General features: G+C 38.4%; 2 protein-coding genes and 1 pseudogene across 4 annotated transcripts; all 3 read left to right on the forward strand.

The window, feature by feature from the left end:
- The first annotated feature begins 704 nt into the window (after nt 1–704).
- On the forward strand, nt 705–4,079 carry LOC113463223 (uncharacterized). The gene is made up of 2 exons (XM_089928615.1): nt 705–978; nt 2,352–4,079. Exons 1-2 carry the CDS (start codon nt 937–939, stop codon nt 3,636–3,638), a joined length of 1,329 nt encoding a protein of 442 aa, XP_089784741.1. The 5' UTR covers nt 705–936; the 3' UTR covers nt 3,639–4,079.
- Nucleotides 4,080–7,340: 3,261 nt separating this feature from the next.
- Nucleotides 7,341–13,978, forward strand: LOC103714719 (SNF7 family protein). Of its 2 annotated transcripts, none has more exons than XM_008802090.5 (8): nt 7,341–7,807; nt 9,609–9,668; nt 11,407–11,577; nt 11,665–11,847; nt 11,984–12,114; nt 12,856–13,024; nt 13,126–13,255; nt 13,464–13,978. In XM_008802090.5, the coding sequence occupies exons 1-8, from the start codon at nt 7,586–7,588 to the stop codon at nt 13,664–13,666; spliced, it is 1,269 nt and encodes a 422-aa protein (XP_008800312.1). In that variant the 5' UTR covers nt 7,341–7,585; the 3' UTR covers nt 13,667–13,978. The 2 variants fall into 2 exon arrangements, with proteins under 2 accessions (XP_008800312.1, XP_088570931.1); XM_088714805.1 differs by lacking the exon at nt 7,341–7,807 and adding an exon at nt 7,911–7,972.
- Nucleotides 13,979–14,735: 757 nt separating this feature from the next.
- Nucleotides 14,736–17,754, forward strand: LOC103714740 (pentatricopeptide repeat-containing protein At3g16610 pseudogene; annotated as a pseudogene). Its single transcript, XR_015974843.1, has one exon. The product of XR_015974843.1 is annotated as a pentatricopeptide repeat-containing protein At3g16610 pseudogene (transcript).
- The last annotated feature ends 1,292 nt before the right edge of the window (nt 17,755–19,046 follow it).

The raw sequence follows: 19,046 nt of genomic DNA on the forward strand, positions 1-19,046 counted from the left end.
AGAAGCAAACTTTGACGTAGGATTTTAAGGGAAGGTGGTTGACGCTTACTAAGATTGGTCCGATAAACTTTTATACTTTGGGCATATAGAGAAGTAGTAATATAACTTTGATGCTGATGGGGGGAAAAATGGAAGGTGTTTTTGAGAAGAAAATGTGTTTCTCTATTTCTTCATTTCATCGAGAGATTGTTGAATCATTGAAACGAACAAGAATGACGCCGTCCGACTCCAGATACATGGGTTTTTAACTCATAAGAAAATTTGCTAGAAGCAGCGGATCGAAGACAATTCCAGCCAAGCAAAATTTTAGTTTGTTCGATTAAAACCCTGCACTTCCTCTGTAACTACACCTTCCACCAAATGGTCATCACAAGCCGATTCCAACCGACTTGATTTTGTTACTTATCCCCAAAATGCTGACAGAAGAGTTGGAAATCTGGAAAGCATCCTGCAACATTGGGGGGACCATGAAAAGCGAAAGTTCTCTCAGGTTTTGCTAAAGGTTGGAGCCTCTGATGAAGCACAGCTGAAAGCAACCCTAATGGACCTTAAAAAAATCCCACCACCCATATCTCCAGCACCAGCAGATGGCCAATCATGTCACGCCACCACACGCATGCACAGGGACACAATGGAAAATGCAGGTGGGCTAATCATCCCATGATCTCTATTTTTTTGTTGCAAAACAAAAAGCTAATCAATCACAGATGACTGAAATTTTTCATACGCTGTTGTCTCATATTCTCACTAGCTTTTGTAGTATTAGGCCATCAGCTTTCATGGGTATCCATTCATGCCAGCTCATGCTTCTGTATGCTTCCTTGTTGAGATTGTTGGCCCTTGCATCATTGGAACTGGCTCTGTTCTTTCCTCTTATCTCCCCCCGCCCCCTCTGTTTTCCTTAGTCGAAAAAGAGGCTCAGCTATTCTTGAATCCATGGAATCTGAGGCTCCGGTAAGGGATGAAAGAGATGAAGAGGTATGTGCAGAAGTTAACCTGTTGTTCCCTTTTCTTTTTCTTTCTTCTAATTCTAGCATTGATTGGTCATGTAAAGGAAAACTGTCCATCACCTACTTCAGATTGCCAAAATGCATAAATAAATATATCTCTTTTATTTGTCTTGCTTCTAATGGGCTCCTTGTTTACTTACCTGCATATTTCTTACTCTTATCAATCTATGCAAATGTGATGTGGAATCTCGTAGTCACGAATCGCTGAAATACATGAGTTTAGCCTAAGAAAGTTGGAAAAGACTAATAATTTTTCACTTGATAATGATCTGGGGCGTGATTCTCTTTGGTTGGCTTCAAAATTTCCCCGCTTGTTATTGCTAATCAGAGGAGTAGCCAGCAGGCTGATGTTGTGTTATAGGATGGACTCAAGCCTCTAATATTCTCAGTCATGAAGTAGGATTACTCTAGATAAACGTGTCTCTTGTTTTTTTTTTTTTTAATCCTTTGACCCTGGCAACAATATCTGATAAATCTAGCGACCCTATGGAGTTTTTCATTATGCTAACTTTTAAAGTGCAAGCTCTGATCCTTTTTTTCTTCTTACACTTTACCTTTCTTATTCCTTTTTTGTTGGGTGATAGCAACTTGTCTTTGCTTCTTGATAGTAGATAGGCTAGTGAATCATGAAAAAGATATTTCGCATGTCTAACCTGATTAGATTGGAATATTTATTTTTGGGTAAAAAGAGTTGGCAGATTGACCCTGTTTTGTTTTAAGGTAAGTGAAACAAATAAGACCAATTTCCCTTGGGAACTAAGGAACAAGCAGCAGATAACAAAACATGCATCCAATACAGCTCAGAGTTTGGAACAAAGGAAAGAAGAATCTGAAACAAAAGGAATAGTTATTTTTATTGGCATGAAGAAGGGTATTGTGAAAGGCCCTCTTTCCCAAGATTCAACTTCAGTTCATATCAAATGCATCTATTCTTTGTACTTACGAAGTTAATCTAGCTCTGTTGCCTTTCTGTACTAATTTCTTAATTTCTTAGTATTTGGTTATGAACTTCTTTTCTTTCTTTGAACTTCTTTTTAAAGTTCTGCCGCTCATAATAATGATTTATTACCACTTATGTTCTAAAATTACCATGGTTATTTTGCCAGCACTCAACTTTGAGATGTGTACCCACCAGTTGAGCTAACAGCTGTTGGTCAAATTTATTATTTTTTATTAATTAAGTTTAATAGTTTTTTAAAAGCAAACTTTACTAATTTACTATGAAGAGATTATAATATGAATTGGGTTGATAATTGTGGACCTGATGTTCTCTCTCTTTGGGTGTGTGTGTGTGTGTGTGTAAGGTTTGCTTGATTGCTAACAGGCTTAAAATTTTTGCAGCATGTTGATGAGATGAAAGCAGATGATGATATAAAAAATGTTCATGAAGTGAATGTTTCTCAATCCAAGAATGTTGAAGAAACACATGAGGGAGAAAAGATCAAAGCGGAGGGTTCACAAAATGTTGAAGCATCTATAACTGAATCAGAAAAAAAAACAGAAGATAAGGAAAATGACACTGTGGTTGAACAAGTAAAAACAGAAGAAGAAGATGATAAGTCTACTGTAACACCATCAGTTGAAGTTGAAGTAGAGAGCCAAGTTAATGCAGCTGATACTCCTAAGCCTTCAACTGAGGCAGTAGAAAAACCAGCAGAGGATACAGAGGCGTCTAAAATGCAAGAAAAAAAAACTGAAGCAACAAAAGAGCCAACAGTTGAAGAAACTGCAATTGAAGAAATTGAAAGCAAGGAAGAATCTCCAGTAGCTTCTGCTGCACCAAGTTCTACACCAGTGGGACCTTCAACAACATTTACTGTGTTCGAGTCTACACCTGATGCCATTATAACCCCCAGTGTGGAAGTTAGCGAGCTTAAAGAACAAGTAGGAGCTTTAGTTCCTGATGTAATAGAAAAGAAAGATTTTGATCCCGATGCTGATGCAGGTAAAGAGGAATTTATGAAGGAAGAAAGTGGTTCTGCCGCAATTAAGGTTGAGGCTATTCATACAACCTCGGCTACTGAAGTTGCTGAACAGGTTGGGAAGAGAGAAGTTCATGTTGAAGAAGAGAAGCCAGAAAAGACAATGGAGTTCAAAAAGCCAACTATAAGTGAGAAAACCAAAACATATGATGCTGCTGAAGTCGTTGAAGCCTCTGGGGCTTTAGGAGATGTCGAGGTGATCAAGGAGAAGAAAGATGAAAGTTTTGTAGGTGACGGTGCAACTTTCGTAGAGACCTCCAGGGACCTTGATGCGGTTGGAGGGGAAGGCAATGTTAAAGCACCAGTTAGAGAACTAGAAGGTGACTCTAAGGAGGCCATGTCAGAATTGAAGCCAGCAGAAGCTATAGAGACTATTAAGACTGAAGGTTCAGGAGACAAGAAAGAAGAGACTGTGAAGGCTGATGATCAAAGTTTAGTTGAACCCACCAAAGAAGGTGGTGATACAAACACAGATGTAGAGGCTTCTGAACAGAAGGTTATAGCTAAGACATCTCAACGCCAGTCAAATAACATAATATCAAAGGTGAAGCGGTCAATTGTTAAAGTGAGGAAGGCAATAGTTGGGAAATCACCCAGTTCAAAGAACATGTCATCTAAAGGAAAAGATGAGTTAAAAGAAAAATAGAGTGGAAAGTAGGTGTAGATGCAGATTGGGTCTTAACGTAAGAATCTAATATATTTGTTTTTTTCATGCTATAAAGCTCATCCTTGCATGTGTTAGCATCCTGCCTGTGCCAATGTTTCTGCAGAAGACACTGCAATATAAGAAGTGCACTTGTATATAGAAGATAAGATGTCAATTCAGGAGGATTTCTACTTCAGCAACCAAGTCGCGTGCAGGGAAGGATTCACAGAAGGTCACGGTCTTTACTTTATGCCTGCGAAGATATAAAGTGGAATATCTCTTTGTATTGTTGTTGTTTTCTTTCAGTATGTATGCTTGTACTTGCCTTGTGATATTTTTGCCTGTATGTATAGAATTCTTTTGGTTGATCATGTGGTGTGTATGATTCTATTTATAGTTTATAACTTAAAATATGTTTTTGCTACTTGGGCTTTGAACTTTTGCTCTACCTCTACCTTTGAATTAGGATTATATGGCTGATGTACTAAAATCATTTTCTTTCTCATAATGTTTGGGTGATGAATTTTTGGAGCACGAAACGTTTGTTTAACCCTATAGGAAGCATGTGCATTGAGTTATCATGGATACATATTTTTAATGACAACTGAGTTTTCTTTCATTTTTTCAGTTAGGTTGCAACTCCTGTAGAGCCACCTAGAGTCTGCAACTTTGATCAGACCGAGCCTAAACCCGATCAACCCAACTCACTCATGCGTCGGGTTAGACTGATGTTTTGTGAACGTGGGTTGCGAGCTTGAGCTTAAAAAATTCTGAGTGGCGTAAAGTCAAATGAACCACTCGTCTTTCTGAGTGCAAATTCTGAGAAGCTATGCACCGAAGCATTGCGCCAACCGGCAGGCGGTCGCCTAAGGCTCAGGCCGGCCCTGCCAACCGCATCTAGAATGTAGAGAAGGAACGATGAGTAGAGACAAACCATATTTTGACATCCATCTGCGATGGTGGGGCATGACTCTTGGAATGAAATCATGGGAGTGGATGTCCAAGACTTGGTCTCTCATAGCCTCCTTCATGCTTCTGATCTCCTTAGCTGACCCGGACCAGAATTTGTAGGTAGGGCCCCTTATCCCTTGCTTCCTGAATCTTTTTGTTATGATATATGGCCTCCATGTGAGATATACCGGCACGCTCCAAAGCCTTGTGATCAGTACCACCATGAAAGCACCCAATAATAATCCAAAATAACCCATCTACACTGGAGGATGGGGAAAAAAATGAAGTTAGAAGCCTAAAATCTGGTAGTTAAAAGCCATTTCTTGTTTTGAAAAACCTCTACTTAAGGTGCTACATTTGCTTCAAAATCTGTGTTTTGCTTCTTCATCCAAATCAGCTTTTGTTCCCGCTTTAGGTAACTCATTAAGAGGGCATTTTGGTAGAGGGTGATTACTTCAAGATCAAAGGTGATTCGAGTCGAGGTGATGAGATCACCGTATTTGGATACACCAGGGTAAATCCTATGTGGTAGCCCAGATCACCCCCACTTTTCAAATCACCATCCAATACGGTGATGAAAAACCCATCCTTGAGGTCGGTATCCAAGATCAACCTAAGGCAATAATCTTGGGCTAAAATTTAAGGCCAAAAATACCTCTCAGTCCAGTGAGAAAAGTTGGTGTATCAATATACCATTAATATATTATATCAATATTATATGTATTATATTAATATCATATGTATAATATTTATGATATATAATATTATAATATATCGTCAATCCTATCCTTCTACTTTATATTTATATTATAAAAATATTTAATATATTACTTCTATTTGTTTATTTTCCTAATCAAAATAAATATGAGTATTAAAACAATAATATATTACAATTATAAATAAAAATATTAATTATATAGGATTAATAATTTATAAAACTAATAAACATATTTTTATGAAATATATTAATAATTAATATGATAATAAATATAATAATAATTTATTACCATATATTTTTATATGATTAATAAATATATATCTATAAAATATTTCAGAGATAGTTTTGGTATCATATGGTCAATGATCTTGGATTCTTATGTAATACCAAATATATTTCTCTTAGATATTTAGGGATCTTTAGTTATTTGAATTAGCATACCAAACACGTTGAGCTTAAATCATCGGAGATTAGATTACCTCGGAATAAGGAATCCTAGTGATTTGAGATCACCTTGGTGATCCTATTTGGATCACTAAATGCCACCTAAAGGGGTGCTAGCAAGGAAGCCACAAGAATCTAACATGCATGCTCATCTCCACATTAGATAACACCTCTAATAAGGTGGAAATGCACTCCACCAAATTGGCTTTTGGCTTTTGTATCCTATGCATAATCAAATATACTTTGCATTCTTGAATCACTTGCCCCAAGATGGGGAGACGTACCTCTCTAACCGATCTAGAATCCTCCAACACATTTTCCTTAAACATCTTCCTTTGCCATTCAAAAATCACCACACAAAATATTGCATTAGATCAAGAGCTCATATCTTTCACATCCAAATAAAAAAAAAAAAAATTCGCTCATCGAATCCCAACATCAAAATCCTTCTATCAACTAAGGTTTATGAAACAAAGCCAATCATCCATTATCACTTTAATCTATACGACCCCCAACCCCCAACCCCCAACCCCCTTTCTTTTTTGATGAGAGACCTAGGAACTCCTAACCCGAATTCACTAACAAATACTGAATAAAAGATGTAAGACAAAGAGCGGAAAAGAGAAAGTGATATATACTAAATATTAAAAAATAGAAAAAGAAGATAACCTGCAATAGGAGTAGCTACTGCTTGAGTTGGAGGTATTGCTAACCAAGGTATAAAATTGGTGAGTTAGACAATGTTCTCCTTCAGTTGTGTAGGTACCCCTTCATATCATTATCCGATAGGATAGAAGCAATCACCACACTTGCTTTTGCCCTTTAACATTCTTCGAGTATCGGTAATAATTCTCCTATTTGCTTGCACTTCTCACAAGTTTAGACCATAAACTAATGCCTTATATATTTGAGAACCAAAGCTTTAAACGAACTTGATCGGTCAAAAATTTCCTTCAACCAACTCAACATAGAGCTATCAAAATAATAAATACGTAAGATATTTTTTAAAAGTAGCATTCTAAGCCGTTTACTTTTATTAAAGATAGATAAATTTGTAATGCCTTAAATTTATACTAGTTAGGTCCATTATTTCATGATTGTGATAAATTTCTCTTCTACTTAAAAGAGAAATTAGTTAGAAAGCAGGGTAAAACTTTTTTCCTTCAACCTTATGTGCAAAATTATGCTCTTTTTAGAAATAGATTCCTCTTCTAGTAAGGGCTAGATTTTTCAAAAACAAAAAAATATTATAAAAATTCTTAGACTTCATTGGAAGCTAGTTCTTGACTTGTATAATAAGCTTACCAAATTCTTCTCAAAATAGAAGTTATAGCTTGTTGAGTTTCATTTCATGATTGAGTTTTGGATGTAAAACAGATCTTGTTGCCAAATATCGTCTAAGTGGTCCATGGCAGGTCAAATGATCCTCCTAGCTCGGAGAATAAGGAAGAGAGCGGTGTCGAGGAGCGGACCAGAACACGATGGCTTCTTTCTTTTCTCCTAGCAAGAGTTTGGAGATCGGGTTGTTCTTGGGTCAGGTCGGGTCAACTCAGGTTTTAGGTCGAGTCAGGTCCTAATCTAACCCCTTGATTGCTCTAACCCGAGGCCCTTTGGTTTTAAAATGGGTAGCTGTGATTGAGAGATTAGAATGCTTGAGTTCAATCTTGAATCAAACCTTTGTATTGCTGAAATCGGTGTGACCCACCAAAACATTGCACTAATTTTTGATGGCGTCAATTGGTTTAGTGGAAACACTCATTCTCCAAGCCTCCTTCTCTCTCTCGAAATACATTTCCTGTGATCAGAATTCCTAGTTTTCTCCGGGTTGATCACAATGAGCAGTTTGGCTCCTCCTCCTTCCTCTCCTTCGTCGGCGGCGGTGGAGGAAGCGGTGAGGAGAGAAGTGCCGGATTGGGACGACGAGGTGGCGTCGGCTGCGCGCTTCAAGGCCTTCAGCGGCCAGCGGTCGGATTGGGAGCACCGCTTCCTTTTCTGGAGGGATCTCATCCTCAAGGTCGCTCGTACCCTCGGCCTCTGCGTCGTCCGATCCTCCGAGGTCAGTGCTTTACGAATTACTCAAATCTTTTTTCATTTTGGGGTTTGTATCGGTATTCTGTTTACAAATTGATAACTTTAATCACAATTTTGCTTAAAATGTAGTCCAGTTATGTACGAGGAGTTGATTTCGATCCAACTCGGCATTATTACGTTGGTTTTATAGGTAATTATTGGGAATTACGTAGTTCTTGATCTGTTCTCCTCCGCAAGGAGATGAGTTTAATTTCCAGTCATCTCAGACGTGGTAGTTTTGATTTTTATGGTTACAATTGATGCATTTGTGGTTCTACTTCTTTAGAGGTTTTTCTGATTATGGGTTTTGGGGTTTTGGAATTATTTGGGATGTTGCTTTCTGCGAGAAGATTGATTTCAAAAGTAGCGTTTTAACAAAAGGGGTTTTGGGGTTTTAACAAGCAATTTGTTTTTTAATATCTCGGCTGCTATTGTAGCAGCTATGCTCTACATTTTTGTTGATTGATTGTGGGTAAGAGGAAATCGGTTCTGTGACTGCTGTTAGAATCATAACTAAAGAACTTACTATTGGTTTTTCAATGTGAGATGTGACTCCAGCCATGCAGTTTCATTCTTGTGATAGAGGATTTATTATTTGGCAGTGGCTTTGGATGCAGCTTGGTAGACTGCAAAAATTTGATCCTTAATAATGCCAAATTCAAATTTAAATGGCCAACTCTATCTTCTGGTGATATACTAGTGGAGAAATTTATTGAGTTGTTGTTTTTAGATCTTCAATTGCTTCATTAACTACTGTATTTTACCACTGTGATGACTTATGTTGGAGTATCTTCTACATGCCAACAAAACTAGATTACTGAAAAACATGCATAATTGGCAAACAAAATGTCACTGTAACAACATGCATCATTGATATTGCATGAATGCATTGTGCATATGTCCGCCAAACAGTGCCTATTGCCTAGAATTTGAAATCATGGTCATGTGATACATGGAAATTTTTTTCCCTCTTTTCAATGTTTGTGTTATACTCCCAATTACATAATAATACATGTTTATTAGGTTTTACATTCATTTAGTGAGATTGCTTTATCAAAATTATCAATTTGATTGTGTTTTCTTTTTGCTTTAACTACTTTTGCCTTTCGGTTCATATTGCATGCACCATGTCGAGAGGATTGGGAGCAGATGAAGTTTTATGAACAAATCATTCTGCATGATGATTTTTCTTAACAATATGAGATTTAAGATTTCACCATTTCTTAAAAAATGATGAGCCACACATCTCCTAGATAAAAGTATGAGATATGGTTGTGATCCTTGCCAAAAGACCCCCTAATGTCGGGGGCTGCCCGCTGAGCTCACTCTGGCCTTGCATAGTGGGTGCGAGCTGGAGCTATCATAGCTGATGATTAGAGCAATAGGAGGGGGCCCCAAACAGAGAGAACAATAAGGATAACAGTTGCTCCGCCTACCAAGCAGGCGGCAGGAGCAGCGAGCAACAGCTTGGCAGGCCAACAGCCCACTGAACTGGGCAGGGTAATAGATGAAAGTTATACACACTAAGCATGTATGAGAAATTGGGCCCTGTCTACTTCTTAAGTAAATGCTAGGACCGCTATGGGAAGTCTAACCATGGACCTATTAAGTTGGGGCTAGTTCCCGGTTTTCATCATCTTGGTGGTTGCTTCTGATCCTATTGATGTTGCAAACATGAAAAAGAAAATGTGAAAATTAAAAATTTATGCGTTGCATATATAAGTCTTTATCATTCCTTAACTTTTTATTCATGTTTTCTCAAAAATATTCTATTTATGTTTCGATAGGTCAAGAATGTTTGGTTTGCTCGTGGAGGTCTGACCCCCTTGTGCATGGATAGGGTTTTGGTGAGCTTCTTCTTGCATCATACTTACTTTTAGTTATAATACATCATTTTAATTTGTTTTGAGTTTAAATTCAATATAGTTTATCTTTTCTCATATCTCTTTGTGTATGTGCTTTTGTGGTTGTGAGCATGTTTGTGGCATGCAAATGTGCATGTGTATGCATGCTCACAGATGTTATGCATGTATGCAAGCTACAAGTACAAATTTATTAATGTTGTTCCTTTATTATGAGCTGTTTGCTTGCATGTGTGTGGGTGCACCTGTGTGCTTGTTTCAGCATGGGCACATATGTAACTGATCGTATCGTATACAAACTAAAGTATGTAGCTGCTTAAATTGTTCCCTTATTGAAGGCTTCATGCTCTATATGAGTTTATGTTCAAACCAAATTATGTTCAATCTGTTTTGCTTATATGTATAAGCAATTAAAACATTTCAGAACTGTAGTGATCCATGCAATCGTGCTTTATGTGTCCAAATTTTAAAAAGTTTATAGATTGATTATAGGGTTCCAAAAGGGCTCAATTAGGGAATTTACATGGCCAGTTAGTTTATTTATTTACGAGAGCATTAGTTGGCAGTTCTGTAATTTTACTATTTCCTTCGAAAGAGTCCTAGCAGAAGCATGATTTGTTTATGGCCGACGAAGCCTCTTAAAAGGAGTAATAGCCTTGCTATTTTTGGTGGTGTTATAAGATATTGTTTTGGGAATATTTTGAGGGCCAGGCCTTGTTTCCTACCTTCTCTCATTTTTTTGTTCTTTCCCAGACTTTCTTAAAGTTTCATAATCTATCTTCTTCTCTTTTCTCTAGTTTTATTTCCACCCTTAGCTGTGATGAAACCCTGTAATATCAGGCAGCATTTTTCATATCTGAAGCTAGATCCGTTGCAGTTTTCCTTGTTGCAACATTTTGGCAATCAGGTTTTGAGGCTATCTGAGATTCAGCTGAGTGAAGGGCCTTTTTGAAAAAGGAAAATGAGATATAGACCAACTTCTATTTCGATGATTGCAATCTTCTCCAATCCTAGGCTACAACGTAGCCTCATGAGAAACGTATTTTATATGATTGGATTTTTTCCCATTTTACAAAACCCTCCAAGGCAAAACTGAAGTAGTTTTCCTTCTCTTTTCTTTCTTTCTTTCTTTTCTTAATCATCTGGCTGTGTGCTTGAACAATTTCTGAAAAATCATGAATCTTTGAACACCTTCTGCTTATAGCTCTCTGGCTTTCTGATGTGAAAGTCTTCATCTTTTTTCTTTTTTTTTCTGATTGTAAACAAGTTTGGTATCCTATCTGTAATGATACTGGCTGCTTCTGCAGTCTACAGGTCAAACTGGACACAGTTTCTCCAATAAATATATTTAATATGTGTGCTGAAGATCACTGGATGGCCACCACCAATCAGATGAAGAAAGTGGAGGATTGGTCTTAGGTAGAGAGTTGTTGGATAAAATGAATAGTAATGAAGGATTTAAAGTCAACCCGAAGAAGATGGATGAGGCATGTTGGTTAATCCTCAGGTTATTTTTAGAATTAAACTAGAAATTCTTCCATGCAAATTGTGATCTCTATATACGTATAAAGTAGTACCAGTAGTAGTGTTTTGCTTTTATGAATGTTGATTTGTAAATTATGGCCAGAATCTTTGTAATAAATACTTGAGATCTTCATGTCTGCCTTCAGCGTCAATGTGAAGTTTTCTGCTTTGTTTCTCATCTCTCTGTTACTTCTGTCAGCATGAAATGCATAGCGATGGTGATATCTTATTAAAAGGGGATCTAATTGATCCAACAAGTGGGCATCTATATCAGATGCTTAGGAGAGTGGGACACATGATAGGTGTCTTCAGATCATCAGCTTTACAAGATAACTTTGAAGATTTTCTCATCTTAAGGCCATTACTTCAGGTGCATACCAAATCTTATATTCACAGTTTTCCTTCCTTGGGCTTTTAGCCAACTCATTTGGCAGATTCTGTCCGTATAAAATTGCAGGAAAGAGCTGCTGAGATTATTAGGATTTTAAATGAGAACCATTGGACTTCTGCTTGTGTTATTACAATGGGAAAGTTCCAGAGCATTTGTAAGGGATCTGATGAAGCTGCGACAATCTTAAGTTTTCTGTGTGAATGTGGGAAGGCACGATACCTCTCGATCAGAAAGGAAGATTTTATTGAGGTAGACTGTTTTGATCTTTGTATGTTTTTTGGATGACAATGCATTTGTTTTGTGGTCAGCTTTAGTTCTATTACATTTTATGTTAATCTTTACAGTTTTTGCCAGGACAAGTACTTAGTTCAGTTGCTGTCTTCAGGGTGTCAAACTTTCTCTCGTGCCAGTGTCTGTTTCCAGCATCTCAAGTCTTGACTATGATACTTTGCACTTGAATTGGACAACAGAAAAGTTGCAGCAACAACTTGATGTGATCGATCGCCGTTGGGAGATGTAATTGTCCTATGAACTTGATAGTAATTCCTAAGCTAGAGCATTTTGTGCAGGAACTGGTATAATTCTAAAGTTACAATTCTAAGTTTCACCATCTTAGCATCTTCTGAATGCCTGTTGACAGTGGCATGGCAGTGTAATGGCAGAAATTGGGAAACCAACTGTCCTGACGTGTGCTGTATGTCTACTGCTTTATACATATAGTTTAGGAGAGCTAATAATAGTTTAAGAAGTAATCTTTTCAGTGTTGAACATAGCATATGAGTGCAAATTTCATATCCTTTTTCTGTATGAGGTCCATTTTATGCCATAGTTGTAATTGTATTGTCCTTACATGTCAGTCTGTAGCTCTCTACTGTATAGCATAAACATTAAGAGTTAGAGCATATTTGTCATAGTTGATATTATAGTATACTGAGTAGTAGTTGGGTATATTTCAAATAAATGGTTAATATGTAGTTGCATATTCACGACCTAATGAATATACAGTAGTTCTTATTCAGTTGTATTTGGTACAACTTATTCACGCTGTATATTTAACTTTTCTGGTCATGGATGGCAAAGCTCCATGGTTTCCCAAGCTATTCATTCCAGAATATGGAAACTATGTTAAAATAAAGTATGATGAAAACTTTGAAGACTCGGTTATTCATGATTGTGGTATTTGTGCTGAAATGAACATCCTTCAGAATTTAACCTTTGAAAATGTTGTATCCTTATGAAACATTCTTGTTGCTGCAGTTCAAGAAAAATGGCATTAGCTTCCTTTAAAGCAGGGAACAAGCAAGCTGCTTACAGGCATCTACGACAGTCCAAGTTATTATCAGAAAGCAGGGCTAAATGTACGTCACTTTTGGAACGGGTTGAAGTAGTTCTTGGTGTCATTGCAGATGCTGAATCCACAAAGAAGGTAATGTAATGTGTGAGAAGTTTCTGTCATGCTTCTTGACTACTACTCTTTGTTTGTAACTTGGATTCATAAATTCAATTTCTGTCAACATTGTTCGCCAGGTTTCTGAGGCTATCCAAATAGGTGCCCGAGCAATCAAGGAACACAGGATCAGCGTGGAACAAGTTCATCTCCATCTTCAAGAGCTAGATGAGCAAGTTGCAGCTCAAAAGCAAGTTGATGAAGCCTTGGGTAACGTGCTTCATCTCTGCTTGAGCCACCTGTACAAAAATCATATAATTTGTTCGGAAAAAACATGAATTTGAATCATATTTCGTTCCTTATATATATTGTTATAGTGACAGGCTTGTCAGCCCTGGCTTTGGATTGGGCCTGTATATCTGGCTATTTTGCTTGTTCTAGTTTTTCATATGGTACTAATTCTTTGCATTTCTTGCAGAATCAATGCCACTTCAATCTGTGGATATTGAGGATGAAGATGTCGAAGAAGAGTTTAAGATGCTGGAAATGGAACTTGCAGACGAAATGCCTCAGCCTCAAGTTGTGGAACCCGTTATAAAAGGTGCGGAGGAAGTGAAGGCTCAAGAGTCTGTTGATTCCCTCAGCAAAACTCTGTCAAAACTCAATCTTGAGGCTGTTTAGTTCGTGCCAACTGGGCTTATGAACTTTTTTGTCTGCAATATGTTTGACAGAAGAACAAATCATTTGCAGGCCTTTGTAGGGAACACATTGTTATGCAGAGATTGTAAAATAGGGTGCATTACAAAGTTTACTTTTACGATTTCCGGTTTCTCCTACTTGTAAAGAAACATCACATGGGATGATGCTATCATCTGGATGCCTGCTTAGAATTTTCTGGGGAAGTTGTATTTGCCAACTTATGTCATAGTTTTAGCTCTGTGCCTGCATGGAAGTTCAGCATCCAGAAATGATATTTTGACAAGCCTGCTGGAAGAGACCACCCCGGTTTTTTTATCTCTCCTTTTGTTTTCTTTTCTTTTCTGACCTAAGCACTGATGATTATAGGCTAGGATGTTGGTTGTTGCAGCTTGCTATGGAGACTGCCTTGCAATACAGGGTTATTCCAAGAATATTCACTGTTGCCAACTGGAGACTATTCTGGGTCGGGTCCCTCCACCACCTTTAATTGTTAGGGTTTATTCCTTGTACACATCATTGACATTTAGTATTTTCAGGATTTTTAAATCTATGTAGCTGCAAGGATCAAAACAGACATAGACCAACACTATTTGCAATAATAATCATACTCACAGCCTCTAGCGGCCCTAAAAGTGGGGATAATGAAGGTGCAAATGGATTATATATATATATATATATGAAATCATGGTTGTTTATATATAGCATGATGGCTATGATTGAGTTCGTTCTACACAATTTAAATATATATGATATGAGAGCCGCGACAAAATTCATATAATATAGTCCATTTTTTAAATCAATCACGTAGTTTGGTCCAGCTTTAAAATCAATCACATAGTTTGTACTTAATAATACATGGCCGGCTCTGTTCATGTACTTTGTTATGGAACCCACCGGCATCCGTGGTTGGCTCACACTTTAGAACCCTCATCTTGTCAAAATATTCTCTAAATTAGTAATTAAATCTTGGATGGATAAATTTTTTTATATAAAAAAATAAAAAAATAATATAACACCAAAGCAAAATATTGACCTTTTTTTTTTCTGAGCATGCGAAAGGAGTTAAACACTCCACCCGCTTCATTACAGAAAGAAGAGACAAAATACATTTGTTTTGAGAGCAGCGAGCGACCTCCACGGTTTTGAAATGCTGCAGAGCATCTCCAAATCATGTTGACTTATTGATATCTGATGCAAGATTCTCTCGGTCCAAATGTTCAACAGTTCCTTGCAAGTGAGGTGAAGCTGACCCTTTGACAAATTGCGAGTCAATGGCCGTGCCCGATGGTAATTCCAAGCTGCTGCCATGAAACCGAGAGAAGCCATCGCAACATGCCTTGGCCTTTCCAAGTTCTCAGCACCATCCAGAACCAGACCCAGACTTCCCCTTTCGCCGCATTCGAATTCACTCGCAAATCCCCCTCCAAGTCCATCTCCCACAAGCCAGTACCAGGAATCTCATCTGAATTCGTCCCACCAGCTGCCGAAACCCTCTTACTTCTCCCACCGTACCCTCTTCCTTCACCTGAGATCAACTACCAGTCCGCATGAAGCTAGAAAGCTGCATGGCCTCATACTAGTTCATGGCTATCTCCACCAGAACCCCAGCCTCGTGTTAGGCTCGCAGCTTGTCGCCATCTATGTCAGCCTTAACTGCTTTCATGAAGCCCTGCTTGTCTTCCACCAACTGCCGAAAAGGAACTCCTTTGCCTGGAACTCGATCCTCAAAGGCTTCGTCGGTGCGGGTCGGTTCTCTGAGGCATTGGCATTTTATCACAAGATGACGACAGAAGGCCTGCCGGCCGATAGCTTCACATACCCGCTCGTTCTGAAAGCATGTTCGGAATTATCGGCTCTCGAGCTGGGCAGACAGGTTCAGGAATCGATCGAATCCAACGGCGTTCACTGCGATGCAAAATCCAATCTCTATGTGCGGTGCGCCCTCATAGACATGTTCGCGAAGTGTGGCAGCTTAAGAGAAGCCCGGAGAGTATTTGACAATATGCCGATAAGAGATGTGGCCGCGTGGGGAGCGATGATCTGTGGGACCATGCATCACGGAGATTGGTTGGAGGCCTTGAATCTGTTTAGAAGTATGAGGTTGGAAGGGATACAGAGTGATTCAGTGATCGTAGCCACTGTTCTTCCAGCATGTGGTAGATTAGGAGCTCTGCATGTGGGAACGGGGCTGCATGGCTGTGCTATCAGAAGTGCATTTAGTGATGATCTTTGTGTTTCAAATGCTTTGATGAACATGTACTGTAAATGTGGATATACTCGATTAGCTCATCATCTATTCCGATATATGGAATACAAGGACGTAGTCTCTTGGAGTAGCTTAATTGCGGGGTATACCCAGAACTGTGAATATAGTGAGAGTGTGGAATTGTTCGTCGAGATGATTGGGTCAGGTATAAGACCCAGCGCAGTCACTATAGCAAGTAGTCTTCCTAGTTTTTCAGAAAGGAAGTTGCTCAAGCAAGGAAAAGAGATCCATGCCTATGCCATTAGACATGGTTTTGAGTTTGATGTATTTATTGCAAGTGCACTGGTTGATCTTTATTGCCAAAGTGGATCGATGGGAGAAGCGGAGTTCATTTTTGAAATCATGTCAGATAGGGATATCGCAATAGGGAACTCAATGATAGCAGGACATGCCATGAATGGAAATGTGGATTCTGCCTTCCAAACATTACGAAGGATTCGAGAATCAGGATTACGTCTGAATTCTGTGACCATTGTGACTCTTCTTCCTCTGTGCAATCACTTCACTATGCTCAACCAAGGAAAGGAGCTGCACGGTTATGCGACCAGAGCCAATCTGGATTCCATGATTTCTGTGAATAATTCGCTGATAGATATGTACTGCAAGTGTGGGTGTCTAGACCTTGGGAAGAAGGTTTTTGAGCAGATGGCAGAAAGGGATATTGTTACTTATAACACTATAATCGCTGCATTTGGAATGCATGGTCGTGGGATTGAGGCATTTTCCTTCTTCAGCCAAATCGAGGAAGTGAGAATTGAGCCAGATAAAGTTACATTTATAGCACTGCTTTCAGCTTGCAGCCATGCCGGTCTTCTCAGAAGAGGCTTGCACTACTACAATTCCATGATAGAAGACTATGGTATTCTTCCAGAAATGGAGCACTACTCATGCATGGTGGACCTTTACAGCAGATCTGGGTACCTGGACGAGGCATGGGAGTTTATCAGAAAGATGCCAGTGAAACCAAATATTGATGTATTGGGAAGCCTTCTGGGAGCTTGTAGAGTTTATAAAAGACTAGACCTTGCTGAGCTTGTTAGTAAACAGATTTTTGAGAGGAAGCCTGAAGATCCAGGGTACTATATTCTTCTGTCTAATATATATGCAGCTGCTGGGAGATGGGCAGATGCAATGAATGTACGAACAGTGGTAAAAGAGAGGGGTTTTCTGAAGAAACCGGGCAGTAGCTGGATTCAGATTGGATCTTGTATTCATTCATTTCTTGCTAGAGATGGATCGCATGCAGAATTTGATAAGATAGATGATATTATTGGCATTTTACTTTTAGAGATGAGGGAAGACGGTTATGTTCCTGACACGAGCTTCCGTCATAATTTAGCAGAGGATGATTTCACTTATGTTGATTAAGGGAAGGGCCACTTATAGCAGATATCTTCTGTTTCTGTTTCTTTTCAATCAGATACAGCATACAAGCTTCATCTTGCTTGCTCATTCTTGGTTTGATCTGCAGTGCTTCGACCATGATGCTTAACATGTGCAGTGGCAAACAGTTTTGGTCTTATCAAGAGAGGAACCATGATGAAACCTAACAATGGTGAAAACTGATTGATCTAGATGAGCATGGTGATTGTAGCAAATGGGATTTGTTGTTTGTACAGTGCAAGGACTCCACGGAGGCTTGTAGAGACATATCCGACTCATTTGTTTATAGAGACTCAAGCATTATATCCAGGTCCTACTTATCCTGAAGATCCCTCTGAATTGAATCTCCTGTCCCAAGTTGTTGCAAAGTCATATTCTTTTTAATGAATAATTTTGCTTATATATCACACCGATCAATATACATAAGAATGTCTGCAGCATCGAAAATTTTTGTCTTAGAAGTCTTTCTGGGTACAAAAACAAATTTTTTAGGGAACTTTTTTGCACCAGTTTCTTTTGAAATTCTACATTTGTACGTGTTCTCTTTTTATTTTAATTCATATACGTTGAAGTTTCCTTCTTACAGCTCCAGTTATGTAGAGACTTTTGAGAGAGGGAGAGAGAGAGGGAGGGAGAGAGAGAGAGAGAGATTGGGCAGTACCCTATACAGTTTTCATTAGGAAATTCATATTAGTACACAAGCCTGAGTCATGACTGGAGTATTCAATGAGCAGTTACTCTTCAGCTTAGCATGATCCAGCTTATTTCTGGATGACTTCAGGGAGAAGACAAAGTTCATGCTGCTAAAGCTGATTAGAGTAATATGCAGTATGATGATCAATTTGTTGCCTCAGTTGTAAGATCTAGAAATCATTAGCACTGTGCAGGTTAATGTATACATGATGTTAAGCAGTCATGATATGTCATCCAATCCTTTCTGGAGAATTGAAGAACATATGAAACTAAGAAACATCTAGTATTAATACTGCCGCTGGCAAAAACCTGTGTTACCAAAAGATGTCATGCTAAAGACACGAGAGTCAAGATTGAAACAATCACAATACTTCTTAAGTGCCAAAATTCATTGCTATGCTGATTGATTTAGGTAATTTGTTTGTCTGAATGATTTATGATATTCAAACTTCTGGATTCTCAAATGCTCACCTCTCTTTAGATTGTCAAGAGAGTCATGCTAAAGACACGAGAGTCAAGACTGAAACAATCACAAGACTTCTTAAGTGCCAAAATTCATTGCTATGCTGATTGATTTAGGTAATTTGTTTGTCTGAATGATTTATGATATTCAAACTTCTGGATTCTCAAATGCTCGCCTCTCTTTAGATTGTCTCTGGCAACTACCATAGAGGTATAGAGACATTTGCATGATTGCTATTGTCAATCACATGGGCATTTAAGATGATTGTCTCCAGGGTAGATATCCTAGATCTTATTGGCCTTGATTGTGAGAGAAGGGTATACTCCATCCGACTGTTACAGTGGTTTGCCTCCAAATTTAACTCAAACTATTGAAGGTTCTACGAAATCATACTGGAGAAGGGGAAACAATTCTTGACAGAACCTTCGGTATCCTCCATTTGTTGGTTTTAATGTGTTGCAAGTCGATTGTTAGTTTGCTCGAGTTGTAATGGCCTAAAAAAAATGAATGATTAGATGTGGAAATTTCTGTAACCAATGAATAATTAGGAGCTATCT

Source organism: Phoenix dactylifera, chromosome 2 (assembly GCF_051530095.1).
Source record: "Phoenix dactylifera cultivar Ajwa chromosome 2, Ajwa_hap1_PhDact_Kaust_v1.1, whole genome shotgun sequence".
Taxonomy (NCBI): Eukaryota; Viridiplantae; Streptophyta; class Magnoliopsida; order Arecales; family Arecaceae; genus Phoenix; species Phoenix dactylifera.